At 51.2% G+C, this 17,763-nt stretch overlaps 7 protein-coding genes across 7 annotated transcripts; 4 read left to right on the top strand and 3 right to left on the bottom strand.

Annotated features, from left to right (window-relative positions):
* Window positions 1-169: 169 nt before the first annotated feature.
* Window positions 170-1,382, top strand: PSV08DRAFT_371476 (uncharacterized protein; the record flags this gene model as incomplete). The annotated part of the gene is made up of 2 exons (XM_014218698.1): window positions 170-942; window positions 1,031-1,382. 2 exons carry the CDS (start codon window positions 170-172, stop codon window positions 1,380-1,382), a joined length of 1,125 nt encoding a protein of 374 aa, XP_014074173.1.
* Window positions 1,383-2,488: 1,106 nt separating this feature from the next.
* PSV08DRAFT_180922 (uncharacterized protein) lies at window positions 2,489-3,154 on the top strand (the record flags this gene model as incomplete). The annotated part of the gene is made up of 1 exon (XM_014218697.1): window positions 2,489-3,154. One exon carries the CDS (start codon window positions 2,489-2,491, stop codon window positions 3,152-3,154), a length of 666 nt encoding a protein of 221 aa, XP_014074172.1.
* A 53-nt stretch (window positions 3,155-3,207) lies between these two features.
* Window positions 3,208-4,564, bottom strand: PSV08DRAFT_301953 (uncharacterized protein). The gene has a single exon (XM_014218696.1). The coding sequence runs from the start codon at window positions 4,260-4,262 to the stop codon at window positions 3,381-3,383; it is 882 nt and encodes a 293-aa protein (XP_014074171.2). The 5' UTR covers window positions 4,263-4,564; the 3' UTR covers window positions 3,208-3,380.
* Window positions 4,565-5,646: 1,082 nt separating this feature from the next.
* PSV08DRAFT_224099 (uncharacterized protein) lies at window positions 5,647-6,956 on the top strand (the record flags this gene model as incomplete). Its single annotated transcript, XM_014218695.1, has 5 exons — window positions 5,647-5,679; window positions 5,753-5,977; window positions 6,037-6,331; window positions 6,386-6,541; window positions 6,607-6,956. 5 exons carry the CDS (start codon window positions 5,647-5,649, stop codon window positions 6,954-6,956), a joined length of 1,059 nt encoding a protein of 352 aa, XP_014074170.1.
* A 1,010-nt stretch (window positions 6,957-7,966) lies between these two features.
* Window positions 7,967-9,175, top strand: PSV08DRAFT_362600 (uncharacterized protein). Its single transcript, XM_014218694.2, has 4 exons — window positions 7,967-8,108; window positions 8,189-8,398; window positions 8,461-8,911; window positions 8,983-9,175. The coding sequence occupies exons 1-4, from the start codon at window positions 8,076-8,078 to the stop codon at window positions 9,072-9,074; spliced, it is 786 nt and encodes a 261-aa protein (XP_014074169.1). The 5' UTR covers window positions 7,967-8,075; the 3' UTR covers window positions 9,075-9,175.
* A 195-nt stretch (window positions 9,176-9,370) lies between these two features.
* PSV08DRAFT_224096 (major facilitator superfamily domain-containing protein) lies at window positions 9,371-11,498 on the bottom strand. The gene is made up of 3 exons (XM_014218693.1): window positions 10,946-11,498; window positions 10,661-10,894; window positions 9,371-10,610 (listed from the first exon to the last, which is right to left on the bottom strand). Exons 1-3 carry the CDS (start codon window positions 11,405-11,407, stop codon window positions 9,492-9,494), a joined length of 1,815 nt encoding a protein of 604 aa, XP_014074168.1. The 5' UTR covers window positions 11,408-11,498; the 3' UTR covers window positions 9,371-9,491.
* A 3,981-nt stretch (window positions 11,499-15,479) lies between these two features.
* PSV08DRAFT_391160 (Nse4 C-terminal-domain-containing protein) lies at window positions 15,480-17,359 on the bottom strand (the record flags this gene model as incomplete). Its single annotated transcript, XM_014218692.2, has 3 exons — window positions 15,480-15,923; window positions 15,973-16,797; window positions 16,849-17,359. The coding sequence occupies 3 exons, from the start codon at window positions 17,357-17,359 to the stop codon at window positions 15,736-15,738; spliced, it is 1,524 nt and encodes a 507-aa protein (XP_014074167.1). The 3' UTR covers window positions 15,480-15,735.
* Between the last annotated feature and the right edge of the window lie 404 nt (window positions 17,360-17,763).

Genomic DNA, 17,763 nt, shown 5'->3' with positions numbered 1-17,763 from the left:
GTGCCTGGTACGCTTGCACGTGTAAGAGCATCGTGACACTGCCACACCCGCAACCTGCCACAAACATATATATGGCTGAGCGCCCTTTCTGATTTGCCCCTGGTTCTCGCTCAAGGGAAATACCACTATGGCTGAAAAGACGCCGGTTCAGAGAAAGCACGAGAGCTACATGCTCAAGCCTCCCTTCTCTCCGCAACCTATTCCACCATACTCCAACACGGATGCGGATAGTACCCAGTCAACAGCCGGGATTCTGAACCAGAGTGCAAGCATTTCTCCCAGCAGCACACAGCATTTTCTTCAACCATGCACCAGCCAGCCCTTGTCGGCTCTTGACTCCCTCCCTACCATAACCGGCAAAAGCGACCACATTATCAGACCCGAGTATGAAATCCCAGCTTTCCTCGCCTTTGACCTCGACCTCGCTCGTTTGAACCGCATCCACGGCCACCTCTGGATGGCCGGCCGTCCCATGCGCGCCCGTCCTCTGCACCGCTACACCATGCTCGGCATGCAAGTCATCCAAACCCAACAAATGGACCTGCACCTCCTCAAATTCAGTTCCAAACTGCTCATCAAGCCCCTTCCCGAATGGATCCTCTGCCACCAATTCTGGACCGACTGCATCTGCAACCACGACGATGCCGACGGCAAACGCGAACCAGGCTGGCTCTGGAGAAGCGCAGCCGGCTTCCTCGTTAGCTACGTCTGGCTCCTTACCACCCCTTTGGACCTCAAGATGGCCCATGACAATTCGCTGCTTCCGTCGTTTGTAACATGGCACTGGTGGAAGAGCTTTGTCGCCGATTTCATCACCCATGTGGATATCGATACCCTGCATCAGGTTAACAAGAGGTATCAGTTTGGCGATTTGAGGCTGGGCAGGATCAATACCATATATCGGGTTAGATATGCGCATACGCATTTTGTGAGGGGCTATCTGTACGTCACTATCCTCTTTTTTTGGCTCTCTCTTTATCCAAGTCTTTGAGAAAGAAGGGGATATGCTGACTTTGGTTGTGTTGGACAGATGGGGATACAATCGCTACGTCATCTTCTTCCAGCGGAAATTCTCCTGGGTCCTTATCGTCTTCGTTTTCTTCTCCGTCGTGCTGTCGGCCATGCAAGTCAGTTTCTCGCTTCCTTCAACGTCGCCCGTCTCTCTCGAAAGCGATCAAGCATTTGTGCAAGCGACATTCGTGTTTGTCGTCTTCAGCATGGTCAGTGTGCTTGTTATCCTGGCGTTTGTGGTTGTGATTTTCGTCGGCACGTTTGCGTTTAATATGGTCATGGCGATTTCGCATGCGGAAAGTGAGCAGAGGAAGAGAAGAGAGTTGGCAGACAAGAGGAGACAGGCCGTGGAGAACGGTGGGGAGTCGTAGGTGGGTGTTTTGGAGATGGAGTTGTGTCTTTTTTTTTCACGTGTTGATGATGAATGAATTTCGATACTACTGGCATGTTAAGAGGAGTTTATAAGCTGGCGAGCGGCATGGACAGGTTTCAAGTATGCCTAAAGCGAGTACTTACGTCCGCTGATGCATAGTTTTCTCCCAGGCATTTACAATCATCGACTTTTGCATGGGTTTTGCAATGATTATAGTTTCTGCTGTACCGCACGTACGTACATCCATTGTTCATAGACTATCTCCCCTGCGCAAAGAAAAGAATAACACATTGCAATAATACAACTACATATACCTATTGCATTTCCTCAATAATACTTTTCAAAATGCAGACCAGCGAAACCCTGCTATGACTGGCGTATGTAGTATATGAGGCCGGACAAATCCGCTCTAGCCTGTCATGCAACAAACACCCCGCCGCTCGCACATGCCTCTCTCCTCCCCGCAAAAGCTCCCCACAGCATACTACTTAGTACTGTAGCACCCCGTCCCAAATACGTACAGCTAATAACCCGGAACCACACAATGTCCACAAGACACGTGCGCAACAGGCCTCGGCCAAGCAAGTACCGAGAAAACCGTGGCATGCCATGTTTTCTTGGTCTACCGTGTTCTTTTAATCTACCGCGTTGGTGATCGCGTCGGCGTGCATCCTTGCCGGTTAATATGGAAAGCGGGATGGTGAGGCGGAATCGCGAAACGTCATGGGGACACCTTTTTTTTGTTCGGTCTTAATTATGGTGCGAGAAGAGGACAGAATGGCATTAACTTGCAATATGTATAGCATCCCCTTATTCGTATAAGATGGCGCGTGTTTGGAGAGTTTTGTTTCTCTCTCTCTCTTTCTCTATTCCTTCTCTGGAGAAAGTAACCAAAGTTCACCATCATCTTCTCTTTCTTGACCGCAGAGTCGAGTCGAATCTAAACGTTCTTTTTTAGAGTTTGATTTCGCTGAAGCCGGTTTATCGTTTTGGCGTGGAGGGTTTTATACACCTTGTTTCCTCGCAGAAAAGCACAAGCAGAAGAAGACACAGCTCCAGCCTAGAAAACATACTATCAAAAGAGAGATATTAAAGAGAGAAATTATGCGTTTCCTCCTTCCCCTCGTCTCCCCCCTCGTCCTCCTCTGCGCCACCACCACCTCCGCCTCGTCAGACTCGTCGTCCTCGTCCTCGACCCCACCCGCCGACGAGCCCACCCCCGTCGGCGCCCTGTGGACGGCAACATGGAACGACACGACGCTCGCGCCGTACACGCAGCACTGCCGCTCCTCGTCGAGCTACACTGCTAAAATCTACAAACTCAACCAACTCTACCCCGACCTGGCCGAGCAAGCCCCTCAACTCAAAGTCTTCTACAACAAGCAACTCTACGCCGGCTCCTGGGACGGCATCGACGTGCACGGCGTGGGCCGCGAGCTCATCGCCATGCACATGACCGACGTGCCTTACAAAGTGCGCGAATGGCTCAAGAAAGAGACTCTGCAGCGTCACTTTAGCGTGCAGGATGACTTGGTGTTTTTTGCGCCCGGTGCCATTTATCCTTTGCTTCCGCTTTGGGTCGAGGATGCAGACGACGACCAGGGGAGCGAGTGCGAGGGCGTGTTTGAGGGGCTCGAGAGGTATAGTAATGAGCTTGGCCATGGCAAGGTCGTTGGCAAGGTTAGGCATGAGAGTTTGGGGGACAAGGAGGTTAGGTTTACGGTTGAGGCCATGGTGGTGAAGGCGAGGGAGGCGAGGGATGAGTTGTAGATGGGCGTGGTTTGGACTGCTGTGGCAAAGACGTTAGATTTTTTTTTTCATTTATCATTCCATTTCATTGTTGTATGGGAATATGGAGTTTTGGGAGAGGGGAGGGGTTTTTTTTTTTCATCAAGGATAAGATGGGGGGTTGGAATAACGTTTAGCACTGCTGCTGGATCTTGTAGTGAAAGAAGAAAACAAAGAAAAAAGAAGACACAAAAAAAAACGGCAATTTTCAAACTGCCTCTTCATGACTGGCGTCTCGTCTTGCCTGCTCCTTCTCAACAGCCGCAATTTCCCTTTCGTGTCTCCTCCGCACAATGCCCAGCATGATGGTGTTGTAGATCAAGAATAGTGCAGCAGCAATGACACTGCATGCTGCCGTGACCACAATCGTCACACGAGCAGTAACACTGTACTGCCCGTCCTGCGCCGAATACACATTCACAATCGTCGAGATGAGGCCGGCAATGCTATTCAGCAGTGCGGGCAGGAAAATCCTATGAATCACCCACACGTAGTTCTTGCGATGTTGCCACCACAGCCACAAACAGCCCACAACGCCAATGCCACATGCAAAGGCCGCGACGTACAGCAGAGGAATGTTGCGCACGGTTTTCAGAGCCGCAGCACTGAAGCCATTGTCCCCGGGCTTCGATTCGGTGCGTTGGAGTTTGGTAAAGGTCGCGGGAAAGACAATGTAGCCGGCTAGTAGGAGCCAGACGAACCCTGAACACAGCAGGTTGTGCAGTGGGGAGACGGAGTCGAGGCCGAGGAGCATGTCCATGTAGCGTGTGCGTGCTGTGGTGCGGCGGCGCTCAAGGCCCGGCCTTTGAGGGCGTGTATTGGTTGGTACCGAGTCTGCAGTTTGTCCATGTTGGCGTCGTGGTCGCGCTGGGTGGGCTATGCGTGTTGAAGGCGTGCGACTTGGTGGTGGTTTGGTGGGAACATGGGACGCCGCCAAACCGCTATCATTTCTTCCCCTCTCCTTGTTGCTGCTGGGCGTCGAGTAGTTGGCCGCTGACTCTGATACGGAGGATGGCATGGCTGTATCGCTTTGTTGGCTTCGATGAAGACCGTATTGATCGTCTTTTCGACAATGACTGATGTTGAGCATGGCCACAGATCGCCAGTGGACACACGGTGCACAATGTGCGGGGTTTCAAGGGGCGTTCATCGCGGTGATTTATCCATGTCGTAAATGTACCGCTCTTCACCATCTCTCTAGACGCCTTATGCCGTCACTAGTCTACCAGGCCTTGCGCAGGTACGCAAAACCGGTTCCTAGTGCATTCCCACATGGCGCTGCAGGGCTTGGCCTCACTGATAACGGCCACTACCCAGATCCTGGACTGTGCCGTTGCTTGTTTGCGATAGGATTTGCACAAGTCGATGCGTGGTGGATGGTGGTTGGCGGGTGTCGTGGGCTCGGTGGAGAAAGAGGGCTGTCAGGGTCTGGCATTACTTACGTCATTCCTCAGCTCTCCCCTTTCTTTCTTTCCAACGCAGATCGTGGCCTATGTACGATTGCGCCATCGAATTTTCTCCATCAAGCCGAGGGTGCGAACATGTGGGCGCAAGGTGTCGCAGATACCTCGAGGGTATGAAACTCGGTTACTTTGGTCTTTTGGTTGTGATCCCGTCTCTTTACAGCCAATCCGTCCTTGGCCCTTGCATCACATCGCCCTTACCATCATTAGGGACTCTTAGTACACCTGGAATTGGTGGAATAAAGAGAACTGCTCGAAACATCCGTCTCCAGTGGGTATTTCTGCCGTACTAGGGGGTTATATCTAACCAAGCCACAGTGTGTTCAGCGTCTGGCCCGAGCACACACTCAACATTACTCCATTGTTGTGCTCATTTCGCGGCCACCTCTTTCTATACACACACGGCTGTACCTATATGTAGCATCTCGGCACGAAAAGGTTCAATACGTAAGATGATTTCGCCTCTGCAGAAATGGCGTCGCACAGCATTAAGCCACATAGGTAACGCCGAGCGGGATTGGCTTCGTCCCGCTTAGACGACATGCGCTCCTCCACAGCAGAGGGCCTAACACGTAGAAATATCCAGCGGCAAACTTCTTCCATGGGTACATGAGACCGCATTGTGCCGCAGAACCTCGTTCCATCCAGCCTCTAGAACCAATCCCTGCATTCCTCATATAGCCTCTCAATACCCTATTGGATGGACAAACCCCCGCGTCTGCATACAACACAGAGCTAGGCTGCGACTGGCGCATGATTTCCGATCAATGTGGTTTGCGTAAGATGAGACCTACACTGCCATTGCATGAGCCAGGCACAGGCGCCCAGGAGGCAGCGGGCCATTTCGGGGCCGGCTGGCACAATCTGGTTGTACCATACGGTCGGTTTTTTTTTCATGTGCAGTGAATATAATGAAAAGAAACGTAAAGCGCCTGGATGAGCGGCTAGATTTTCATCACGAGTCTTTTGTTTTTCGTTGAGTCTTGGAATCCAAGACTGCAGCTTGTCACTATGGCGGGTGGAGTTGCTTCAGAAGCTGTTGTTGTGAGTGTTCCATTATGGTAATGCCAAAAAGGTGGTGGTAAGGTGTGATCTCTTCTAACGCTCATGTGTAAAGCCCATTGAGGCCATGTTATTAGGTCTCTCCACACTCGTAGCGTCTGGTCGTCTTATTCCACGACTCGTGCAGCGGCAACATCTTACCTTGAGCGATTGGTTTCTGGTTGCATCAATACTCGACGCCATTGGGCTCTTCGCAACCGATGTCTTGACATACGAATGGGGTGGTATGGCGGAGGACGAAGTGGAAATGTCAGATGCTCGCGCCATTGCCCTCAAGAAAGTAGGGAGTCTAGTCTGGCAGCTCATGGGGTACTGATGAACTGACGACCTTTCCAACAGGTACAATTTGCTGGTAATGCTTTCTATGATACTGGAATCTACTGGCCAAAACTAGCCATCCTCGCACTATACTTTCGTTTAATCCCGCCGACAATGCCATGGCTGCGAAAAGCGCTCTATGCAGTGGCGGTGTTCACAGGAAGCGCCATGATCACGACGTTCTTTCTAGATACCTTCTGGTGCGGTTCTGAAGTGTCAGTGAACTGGTCTCTAGAAGAGGGTGCGTGCAACACCTTCACTTCAAAAGCAGTCTTCAGGATTGACTGGAGCATGAATATCGTGTCCGACGTGTTGAGTATGCTCTTGAATCACTCACTGTTTTCTCAGCCAAGATCTGACCAAGAGACAGTTTTCGGATTGCCGTTCCCACTTCTTCACTCATTGCAACTCCAACGCCGTCAGATATGGGGCCTCATCGTCACATTTTGCCTCGGAGCAGTCACCATATCAATGAGTGTCGTTCGATTTGTGACAATAGAGATCATTTATGCCTGGACCAACGTTTGTATGTCGTCATATTCTGGATGCAGCAGAGCCGTAGAAAGGTCACAAGCACTGACATGTCTGCAGTCGTACTTTCAATGGCTGAATTGGCAATCGCCATCATCGTAGTATCGCTACCATCCATGAGATCATTCCTCCGGCGCGGTGGCTTCTTTTCCTTCCACAAAAAATCACGCACATCGGATTCCCGCACGACCTACGGCCAACGGACGCCTGCCAGCGGCTCGCAGGGTTTTATGCGTCCTTCCAGAAGGGGAAAACACACCGTTCGCATACACAGCGACGAGGAGTCTGGAAGCGAGGTGGAGCTGAATAGTCTTGGAAGGAAGGATGTCATTTACGAGACGCGGCGGGTTAGTGTGCAGTTTTCGCGGTCGCAGGATGAAGACAGCGAACCTGTTGGAAAATTGCCATGAGAAGTGTCCCGGATCTGGCCGCCCGACAGGATTTCCAGCCAGTACGGGGGCCGACCGAGGTGGTATGAGACTGAAGGATCGAGACAGGGTCCATGAATGTAGTACAGTACAGCAGGCTCAGTAGATTTTCCTTATTAATAATTACTAGCCATGAGAATTCAGGATCCGGCCTTGGTAAGCGCGTAGCCATTGACATGCTCTGGTCGTCATGGCGCTCTTAATCCATGTTCACATGGCGGTCCGCGTTGGCGGCCGAGCGCCCGCGCCTCTCGGGGAGCTGCTCCAAGCGAGCCCTGAGCGCCGCTGGCTCCACCTTTCCAGACATCTTCATTCACCTTGGCTTCGAACCGTGCCGCAAGCATGCTGTGGGGTGGATCAACGTTGGCAGAATGCTTCGCTTATATTGCACTTTGTCTGGCAAATTAAGCCACCGGTTTCATGCCAAATCACGACCAAGAGCAAAGGCCCAAGCCTTTACTTACACGTACCTGCACAAATGACTGGGACCGACGCTGATGTATCTGTACATCCATGCCTTGTAACCACTCGACAACCTGTACCGTCCAAGACAATGCCTGGAAAAACACCATGGATTAAAAGCGGTCCACACGGCCCCAAGCTATTCCTGCCTTCAGTCTAGGTAGTAGTTCAAAACCCAGGCCAACGGTTCAGCCGACGAGCCAGACATGGGCTGCTGTTGGGACCGGCCCATTCCTTCGCGGCTTCAAAACCGCCTCCCATTCACAGAGCCCCCTTCCGCGCGCGTGCATGCAATGGACGTGTCCATCATTCCTTCAACGCTATTGAGGACTAATATCCGGCCTGCAATCTCTCGTGATAGGTGGTGCAATCGCCCCCTCCCCCCATCCAACATACGGCCCAAGGTCTTGTCGTTGCGAGACGTGCGCTGGCGCAATCTATCTTTCCCCCCCCCCCCCCCCACAACCCACCCTGCAGATATTGCTAATGTGCGTGCCTTATATACAAATGCCATGTAGAAGGTTTTGTTTGTTCACAGCCTCCGAAGCGAGCGAACCGTCTTCCTTTGTTTCTTCATTGGGCCTTTAACCTATTCACCGTCGTGACGCGATATTCGTCACACCACGCCCGCGAGCAACAATGGCATACCGCATTACCGGGCAAGATTGCATGGTAAAGAAATTTCTCTCCCAAAGTCACGATACTTGACTACATGTTCTGCATGGGCTGACGGATGAACTCGTTTTTGTTAGGTCTCAGAATGGATCCTGTTGATCTTCGCTTACATCTTCGTTGCTCTACGCATCTATACGCGTTTGGTCCGGTTACATTCGCGTCTCGACATGTCCGACTATCTACTTGTTGCGTCGGCGCTGGTAGCCCTGGGCCTGATCATCTGTGACACGCTCACATACCGCATGGGCGTCATGGACGTCTACGAGACATCTGAGAAACTATCAAAGGTCAGTTCCATCCATTGTCGCAACGACTCGGTTGCATGAATAACTGCTGATTTCCCCGCTAGATCTCGTTTGCCTCCAACTACTTCTACGATGTCGGCATGGGGTTCCCCAAATTGAGCATGCTCGCGTTTTACTGGGCCTTCTTCAATCTGGCTGGTCATCCTGGACTGCGCAAGATGCTTTTCGCTATTACTGCATTCGTGGTCGCGTGCTATGTCACGATCCTCTTTGACGACACCTTCTTCTGCGGTGTCCCTGTCTCTGAACAATGGTCTCAAGAGGAGGGTGCCTGCTCTGTCTTCTATGCGCCAGAGCCTTTCATCCTCAACTTCACGCTCAACCTGGCGTGTTACCTTGTTGTTTATGCTGTCCCTGTTGTCCTTTTGGCCAAGGGAGTGCTAAGGTCCTCGACGGGTGTTGTTCTTACTTTCGCCTTGGGTGCTCTGACTATTGCGTCGGGTATCGTGCGTTTCGTCTGCCTCAAAGTTGGTACTGGACAGGAGAATCTCGTTTGTAAGTACAGACTTTTCTGAATCTGCGTATTTGATGTCCAGCAGATTTACTAACCCGTGTTCTTTTCGTAGATCCTTTGAGCATGGTAGAGATGGCACTCTCCATCATCGTTGTCGCACTGCCTGGACTGAAGCCGCTTGTGCGGAAAGAGACAAAGTACTAGCTGAATGTTGGGAAATGAAGAGGCATTCGGAAGGATGGAATTTGCTTGTTGAATGTGACGCAAGATAGAATCAAATAAACTATAAATTCGTTCGTCAACTAGGAGACTATTTCATTGTTCCCGGACATCCATCCAACGGTATGTATCTCATGTCATTTGATATGTAAGGTGCTCGTTGTGACCTGATCAGTGGAACTGTAGACGTCAGAAACCAAGTATTGTCACCCAGCTGCTCAGTCAGGAAAGCAACGGAGGCAGTGGCCAGGTCAGATAGCAGATATATTAGTGAGTAGATTGGGTGGTATGTAGCTAAAGTTGGACACTTCGGCAACTTTCACGGATTACTTATATTACATCAACATTACTTATGGATAGGATATGTTGAAGCGCCTATCTAGTGGGTTATTATAGAAATTTTTAGAGCGGACGCAAGGCCCCACTGCGGTCTTCTGACCATCTCCCTGCAATAGCTTGTCGCATGCCTTTGCCCCAAAACGCGACGGGCAGCGCAACCAGCCCACCGAGAATCTGAAAGATCATGAGCTCAATACCAACCCATAGATACCCATGGGCCTCGACCCAAGGCACAAGAGCAAAGCTCATTGCAAAAGAGATGAAATAGCAACCTCCAATAACCACAGCAAGCGCCGGAGCGGCCCACCGAGGGAAAGCTTCCGCAACCCAAAGTGTGTTTGCAGTCATCAAAGTAACGAGAGAGAAGCCATGACCTCCATAGGCCAGGTAAAGAAATATCCAATGCCACTGTAGCTTGACGGCAAGACCATAAATGAGAGAGCTCAAAGCACCGACGATGATTGGCAGGAAATAGGCAATGAGGTAGTGCTCGGCCTCCAGGACACCGTGATTGCGCTGTGAGAGTCGCTTGAGACCATTGCAGATAACTATCCAACACACAGGAAGTCCAATCAGCGCCCCCACGCCAGATGCGGCATAAACCGTACCGACAACCTCAACCGACAGGTTGTAAGGAGGAGATGTGAGTATACGACTGTTTGTTGCGCCGATGAATATCATGCTTGCTGAGTTGAAGCCGGATGCGACAAAGACCCAGAAGAGGAGGGGATTACACGCACAGTAAGCCATCTGGAGATAGCATCGACCTGCCGAACTCCACGATGCAAAGGGGGATCGTGAGAGGCCAACGCGATCGCGGAAACCGGCAAGCCCTTTACGAACTGGGTATTCGGGAAGATCGCGATAGATGCTTGAGTCCACCTCGCGGTCTTGGTAGATTGTGAGTTTCTCGGTCGCACTTTGCATGAGTATCAAGCCGTTGAAGGCCACTGTTGGGCGCTTGAAGTACGTTTCGGGGTAGAGCGCGAAGGTAACGAAAAGCGAGACGACGACAGGTATAGTCCAGAAATAGTAGAATTGGCGCCAGTTCTGTCCGTGATGTGCGATGACTGGAGCCAGTGCAACGCCCGATGTGCCAAAACAGCCTGCGACACACCACATGAACGCAATTGCTTGTGGCCTCTGGTTGATGTAGGTCAGATCAATGACGATGAGGAATGCCTGGTGTTGTTAGTAAGAAGCCATCGTGGCCCATGAGATGAATCACTGACCAGACAAAGACCCAGACCTTCACTAAGACCGATGAAACAAGAGGCAACGACTAGTTGAGCAAACGTTCGTGCCTGGGATGCCCCGAGGGTAGCAATCAACACGATCATAGTGGCGACCAAGACTGTTGGCCGACGACCTAAGCCGATGGAGAGTGGCACCCAGACAAAACATCCAATACCCATGAAAAGAGCGGGACCGGTAACGAGAGCTTTGATCAGCCATGGCGCTATGTTCTGCAAGTTTGTTAGTAAAGTATCCATGTGAAATAAGCCAATCCTCCAAACCTCATGTTTGAAAGTGTTCTGGATGCTGTCTAGCATCACAGCCGGTGCCTGGGCAACAGTCAAGCAGACGGCAGAGTAAAAGACAATGGCAAAAAAAGCCCCAGCGGTCTTTAGGCCGCTCCAGTTGAGAGGATCAGCTTTGCTTTCTGAAGCAACTGGCAGCTTCAGAGTCCTTCCATCGTTGGTGACGAGGAATGTCGTGCCAGTCATATTGTAGGATTCGCGTTTGGCACAAGCATCAGTTGCAATGCTATCTGCTCTGGCTCGAGGACCAAGTTTGGGACGGACAGAGGGTAACCGGGTGATTTCTGGAGTAAGAGGAGAGGACAAAGGAGACATTTGACGAGGAATAACGATTGGCTCAAATTGATGTGGGGGAGCCAGCTCAACCTCGGGGTGTGGATCTTCCAGTGGCACAGCCGTGCTGGAGTAGGTGCCGGTAGGAGAGAGCATTATCTCCATTTGAAGAAATGACCAAGGAAATTCTCCAGTATTACGAGACAAGCCGGGAGTGCACCATAGGAAAGTCGCGGCAAGGAATGCGGGAAACACTGGGGAACGAAAACTATGAACATGAACGCCACCGCTACCTTATAGCCAACGGGAAGTCGAAGTCTGACGGCTCACGTGTATGCGGGCTCTTCCGCCAGCCGCCGATCGATCATACCTCTCGATGCCAACACGTAAGTACTCAAAGTTTAAAAAAGTCGGATTGAATACTCCTAAACACATAGCATAGAGCCTGGGGGGTTCGGATGCCCGAGCAGAAGGGGCAGGAGAGCCAACTTGCACCCGCCAAGCCAAATCCGCGTTCGCGGTTGCACCCAGAAGTGGATGGATCGGAGAATTAGCAGGATCAGATGATTGGGTTTCTGAGCCGTAGTTTACTGAACAGGTACTGATCACCGACACCCCGTTAGGAGCGAACATGTCTTTGTAGAAGGAGAACGGAAGTAAGCCGGCGTATACTTATCAAATTCCTAAACACGCTAACTTGACGAAGACGGGCACTAGGGACGGTTGGCCCGCGCACTGAGCCCTGCAGCCCATGTGCGGGAGAACGACCGCCAGTCCTCATTCGCAGTTGGCCAACTAACTCAATTATCTCGGGGCAACGTCTGCAAACAAGGCCCTGGGGCTCAGACGGCGTGGTGTTTCGTGGCCCTCATGGGTCCAACTGCTGTGACGCAGAGAGAGGTACGTACTACTATCTTTGTTTCACACAGCTGTTGCATAGTACTTGGCTATAGCACAGGCCAAATAAGTAAACTGCAGCAAGTAGGAAGCTCATCACTCACGCCACCGATCATCGCTGTTGAAACCCTCGTCGCCTTGAACGTTCCTTAAGTTTCTTACTATCGTTGTCCAGACTCAGGAATACACTTGAATTGTGAGTTGATGCTGAGAAATGACAGCGGCCCAGGCACCACGGCCAGTGGCACTAGCGCTCGCAATGACACTGACGGAGCCCGACGGTAAGTAAGCGCATAGCATCACAATGGGAAACTTTGTTACACAGCCAAAGTACCAGTGCTTTTTGCAATCATGGGTGATTTCGAACCATCAAACATCCAACACCTTGGCAAAAAAAAGAGCAGACACCTAAAGCCCCCCCCCCCCCCCCCCCCCCCCCCCCCCCCATCTCCCCTCAATTCGGACTTATGTGTACGAAGTTGACCTCAAACGGCTATTCCCAAATGACACCGGCCGAGCTCTTCACGCTATGTCCTCTCTAGCATTATCTGGAATTATCCGATGAATGTACAACACAACGAAGTGACATTCGAATGTCATGGTCAGGAACCGCGACAAGTACTTCCTATCCTGATTCAGGAACACATACTTAGTACCAGTACTTACGTCAGCTTCTTGGCCAATTAACAGTCGCGATGGTTTCTTCTACCAGTAGACGACATTATCAGCAGATGTCAAGCTCGCGTTTAAGCGATCTTTTGTTGGGCGGCCCGATCTTTGTGCTGACAAAATTGCGGCGAGACTTACGGGCGTACGTAAAGGAATAGCAGGTATTTCGTAGTAGGGCCAAGATTGATCAGCACTGATCGGACTTCCAAGCAGCCGATTTTCAACCAAGCCTTTGAAACTCACAACCCCTTTATGGGCGCCAATACTTGATTTTGCTTGTATCAATAGCTTGGCTTGGTGGGGAAAAGAATAACATTTAGAGGAATGTTTCCAAGCTTGCGCGAATCCATACTAGTAATGTCACAACGCGACTCAGTGGCGCGAACATGATGTTCCGTACAATGCCTGCGCATATAAGGTTTGCAATATATTCATACGTACTACTGTGGATATTCGGTAGGAATGTGGCAAGATCTCCCATTTGTAACCGGATGCTCCTCGTTACTCCAGATGCCCGCTATTTGTCCGCCAAATCCATGCAATAAAAGAGTGCAGGGGGACAGCTGGTGTGAAACTAGGACGGCGAAGTAGATGGTAGATACGGCTTCTTCGCTCTTGCAAGAGTCAAACCTTACTTTACTTGTTGTTCGTCGTCATTTCTCTGCCGAGGCAGAAAAGGTTGATTTCGGCCCTACCCAGATGCACATACCCGCATGCATGCAACACAAATCAAGACTAGTTTTGGAGATCTTCAAGCACCACTCGGCGAACAGGCAACTTGGCAGCGTCTGGGTATGTCACATCACGTGAAATACCCTCGGTGACAACGGAACAGCTCTGCGGACCTGTTCCCGGACCTCCGAGGATGAGAAGGAGCATGCTTTCACTGGCCTATTCGGCCCTTGTAAGGCTGCTACTGGGGGGAGGGTGGGGGCGCTAGAATGGCCCGGTTGACCTCTACAATCGGGCCTCGAGAGATTCTCGAGACTTCTTACAACCATACCAATACATACTCTGTCTGAGTTCCCCAGCCTTGTATCCGAAAGTCAAACTGAACCCCTCATTCCACCTTCCCGACTTCAGGCACTGTACACTCGGGCTAAAGAAATACCCCCTTTTCTGACCTGTTGTAACACGAAAGGCAATGCCAGCACGAACTAAAACTGTATCCAGGGCCGATGACGTTGCTTCGAAACTTGTAGAGTTTCCCCAATTACACTTTCGTAGTCGGCAAAGACCTCGGGATACATACCTTACACGAATAACTCAAAACTAGAGAAACGCATAAGTACTTTTAGGTAAGGCGACAGCAATGCAGAAAATTCCATAGTATCTGACTCGTTGATTCTGGACTTGAAACGTCTTCCATAAGTAGGAATTTGGAAGCAATAGAAAGAGAGTGAAAACAAGTCAACAAACACCAACGTACCACCCCGGTAGCTGTTTGTAAAGAAGCAATCCTGGGGTAAATCTGACTCGTCCCCACGCTTCTGGAAAAGGCTCGTTCATCCAAACAGTATACCAGCCTACCACAACGTCCAACATGACGACGCGTACCCAAAAGGTTCTACCACGGCGTGCGTCCTTGGGACCCAAAAATAGCTTTTGCATGGAAAGAGGAAGGTGAAAAGAGAGAGAGAAGAGAAAAAAATTGGCGTAAGCAGCCGCACGGATCTTTGGGGTGCGTGAAAGTTGATAAAAATACCAACATTCTGCGGTCTGTATACTTACCAAGGCAAGAAAAACTTGTTTGGAAAAGAGAGTATTGATGACCTACCGGATTCGTCGCACCTTGTCGATCATCTTCCAGGATCTATCGGGTTCCTGAGTGAGTACGGGGAGGGGGGGCGATCTGGGGGTGGAGCAGCGGATACGAGATGAGCTTGGGTAGGATCCAGGAACGCCATTTTCAACAAGGTTGCGCACGACTACATACGCTGTTGATGGATGCCAGCGACAGTCTTTAACCTAAGTACTGCTAGTCCTGGAAATGGGTACCTTGCATTGCTGTGTTTTCCTTGGAGAAGAGCCTAATATGCTTGGTTCCCTTCAAGTCTGAAGTCGATGGCGAGGATTGCGCGCTACGATGAACTGCGACCTTTGAAGCAGGAGACGTGACAACAGTTGTCTATCCCTGCAGAATGACAGTAACAGAAGTTTGTCAGCTGATCCCGTTGAACAAGGCTACACACCTTGTAGCGTAAAAGCGGATAGTGGGCGAGCCGGGGCTGAGTGAATCATCGTCGATGACAGACACCAGCTCGGACAGCTGAACGCGACGACTGTGATCAATGCGTGCGCAACATGCTGGCTGGATCTCTGATATCGACGAGGCAGAGTCACGAGCGATTGTTGAATTTGACCTAGCCCTACGTACGCAGTACGGTCCAATCTCAAGCGGGAGTATTACGTGAGACGAGGGGTGGTTGAGATGACGATTTGGCAATTTTGGTCAGTGCGTGGTTGTTGTTAAACCAGGCTCAACCCTTCACGATAGGAAGTCACCGGATGAAGTTTTATTACAAGTGGAGAGATAGGAAGACATAGCGACAACGTAGGACAGAGAGGAAGAAATACATTTTTTTCCAAGCTAGTTGACATATTTGAAAGCAAGACATTGGGGGAGGGGGTATCGTGTACTAGTACTAAGGACAGATGATAACATCGAAGACACCGTTGGCTGGGCATGAGTGAAAGAAAATCATGCGGCCGAGCGCTGCACTAGCCCGGAATCAAATCGACGATCTACGCGGAGCGAGACAATGACCGTTGGGAGATACGGGAGTGTGGGGGAAGGTAAAACCGCAAGGACGGCTGGTGGCATTGATAGATGCCAGGTCGTGTCGCAACGTGCAAGAGCTTTATGCGGGTGAAAATGCATCAAAGAGTCGGAAACAACATCTCAATGTGAGGTGCCAAAGCGACGTTTACCCATTATACCAGCCACTTGACCCGACATTTGCCTCTTCATTTTCACGATGCGGTATGAGAGGCTCTTTGATATCGTAAGCATCAATAAACATTCGCCAAGTGGGATAGTCGAGGCTGAAGACGGCTTGGTGCTTTTGGACATTGTCTTCCCGTTGTTCTGAGACGCCGCGAGGGGCTGCTGGTACTATTCACAGGTAAGTAGACGAAGTCAATACAAACGCGGCTGCTCTTACCCAGTAACGGAAGGCTATCATCATCCTTGACGATCTTGGCATTGCCTTCTCTCACCAAGAAACTGATATAAAATAAATTTTCGACCGTCTGGCCGAAGTCGTGCGGATTGATGGCAAAATCGAGTAGATTGACAGCAGGCTCTCCATCCATGGTCATGGCCATTCTGTATCGGCGGAAAGCGGCGTTTTGCGATTCATCGTCCATTTCGCTCTCCGGTATCTCACTAAGCTCGCTCTCCACGCGGTCCGCGCCTTGCTTAGTATGATCAATTAATCTTTTTCGAATGCTCTTGACAAGATTGGAGAGATTGTTGTTTTCATTCTGCTGGATGTCGCCTTCTTTAATCTCCTGTGGCCGGGTTGCAGGGCCGACTGGTTGTCGTTGGGACCGAGCTTTCCGCTGTGTTGCTGATCGAATGCGCTTCTGTACTGACAATGGGCCAAGAAGAAAACTGGCTGTAGGTGGCCGCTTGTTGCAGGGAAAGCATACCCTTCGGCCCAACATTGCCCAATCAAGACCATCTGGGTCATCATCATCGTCATCACCCACTGGCATGGCCGGCGCGTCCTCGTCTCCCGCCACGTAACCCCCTGATTTCATGAAGTATATACACTTAGAGACGAACTGGTCTAGATCGATGCCTGCGCTGTGATTGCCCAAGGCATTGTTGAGTTTTTTGCCTGCCAAGTCACTGGCATTGACCAGGAAACGTGAGTCTACGGTAGCGTCAGCTGTTTGGCGCACTTTGCCAAAAAGACTATTTTGCGTTCTGAGGGCATCGAGGAGGCCACTGTCATGCGCCTTGATGAGATCATCGCGATTGTCTGTCTGAGTCAGTTGAGTTTACACGGCTGATAAGGCGGTGCTGGACCCACCGTCCAGCATGCGCTGATGGTCGCGCATTGTCGCACGCAGCCGCCGTCGCTTCTCTGGATCCTGGTTAGGGTTGTAGAACCTGAGATGACCCTCTTCCTCTTGCTCGGGCTGAAGATGAGACTGTGAAGGCGTGTCGATGCCGTCTTCCTCGTCATCTTGGTCCGTATCCTGCCCGTCATCATATATTTGCGAACGAGACATGGTGTAGTTGCCTGTGCGCCTTCTCTTGCTGCCATTGCCTTCTGTCGAGCCTGAGTCTGGTGTAGGCATACGCGCGGACGCGACCCTCAGACCCCTTGATTTGCCTCGCCGCGGGGTATTATCGCGAGTTGCAGGCGATTCGTTCTCCTTGTCTGAGTTCATGGAACGGGTCGGACTGATGACTGAATAGGAGGATGTGCGCCCATTTTGCTCTGTTCGGGGCGCTACGGAGGGGTCGCGGTAGAGGGAGTCGACGGTCGAGGCGCGTGTCTGTGGCGTGGCAGAAAGACGGGTGTTGAGGCGCGCCATTGCAGCGGGCTCCAGCGGACGAACCGGGAGAAAAGACAGCACAATCCGGAGACGACGAGGGGGCGACAAGGATATCGCGGGGTATGGGCGTGGTGTTGAGGCGGAGACAGTGATTATCAGCCCTATGCTGCTCTTGCGCCTGTGCCTGTGCCTGACCTGACGCGGTTGTGGCCCACAAGCCTAGCGCGACTTTTGTCTGACCAAAGCACATCCGCATTCGTCAGCCAAGCCTTCACGCACCGCCACGGCAACAGCCCCGCTCCCATGGCTAGTAGTACTCAAGCCACACCAAGCTCACCACCAGCCACATGCATGCTGACGCCTGTCCCCCCACTGGGACACGACACGACCATGACTATGTGCGCATGAACTACTGTTCGCACCACCGACGCCCATTTGCCTCG

This window comes from Bipolaris maydis (genome assembly GCF_028858645.1).
Source record: "Bipolaris maydis strain C4 unplaced genomic scaffold PSV08scaffold_8, whole genome shotgun sequence".
NCBI lineage: Eukaryota > Fungi > Ascomycota > Dothideomycetes > Pleosporales > Pleosporaceae > Bipolaris > Bipolaris maydis.
This window is presented reverse-complemented; position numbering and strand designations above follow the sequence as displayed.

Excerpts from the sequence above, each read along its gene's own strand:
- PSV08DRAFT_301953 (XM_014218696.1), bottom strand. The coding sequence starts at position 4,262 with ATGCTCAACATCAGTCATTGTCGAAAAGACGATCAATACGGTCTTCAT.
- PSV08DRAFT_224096 (XM_014218693.1), bottom strand. The coding sequence starts at position 11,407 with ATGGAGATAATGCTCTCTCCTACCGGCACCTACTCCAGCACGGCTGTG. Across the intron at positions 10,895-10,945 it reads AGAACACTTTCAAACATGAG|AACATAGCGCCATGGCTGAT; the intron begins GTTTGGAGGATT and ends ACAAACTTGCAG. Across the intron at positions 10,611-10,660 it reads AAGGTCTGGGTCTTTGTCTG|GCATTCCTCATCGTCATTGA; the intron begins GTCAGTGATTCA and ends TAACAACACCAG.
- PSV08DRAFT_362600 (XM_014218694.2), top strand. The coding sequence starts at position 8,076 with ATGGCATACCGCATTACCGGGCAAGATTGCATG. Across the intron at positions 8,109-8,188 it reads TTACCGGGCAAGATTGCATG|GTCTCAGAATGGATCCTGTT; the intron begins GTAAAGAAATTT and ends CGTTTTTGTTAG. Across the intron at positions 8,912-8,982 it reads TGGACAGGAGAATCTCGTTT|ATCCTTTGAGCATGGTAGAG; the intron begins GTAAGTACAGAC and ends TTCTTTTCGTAG.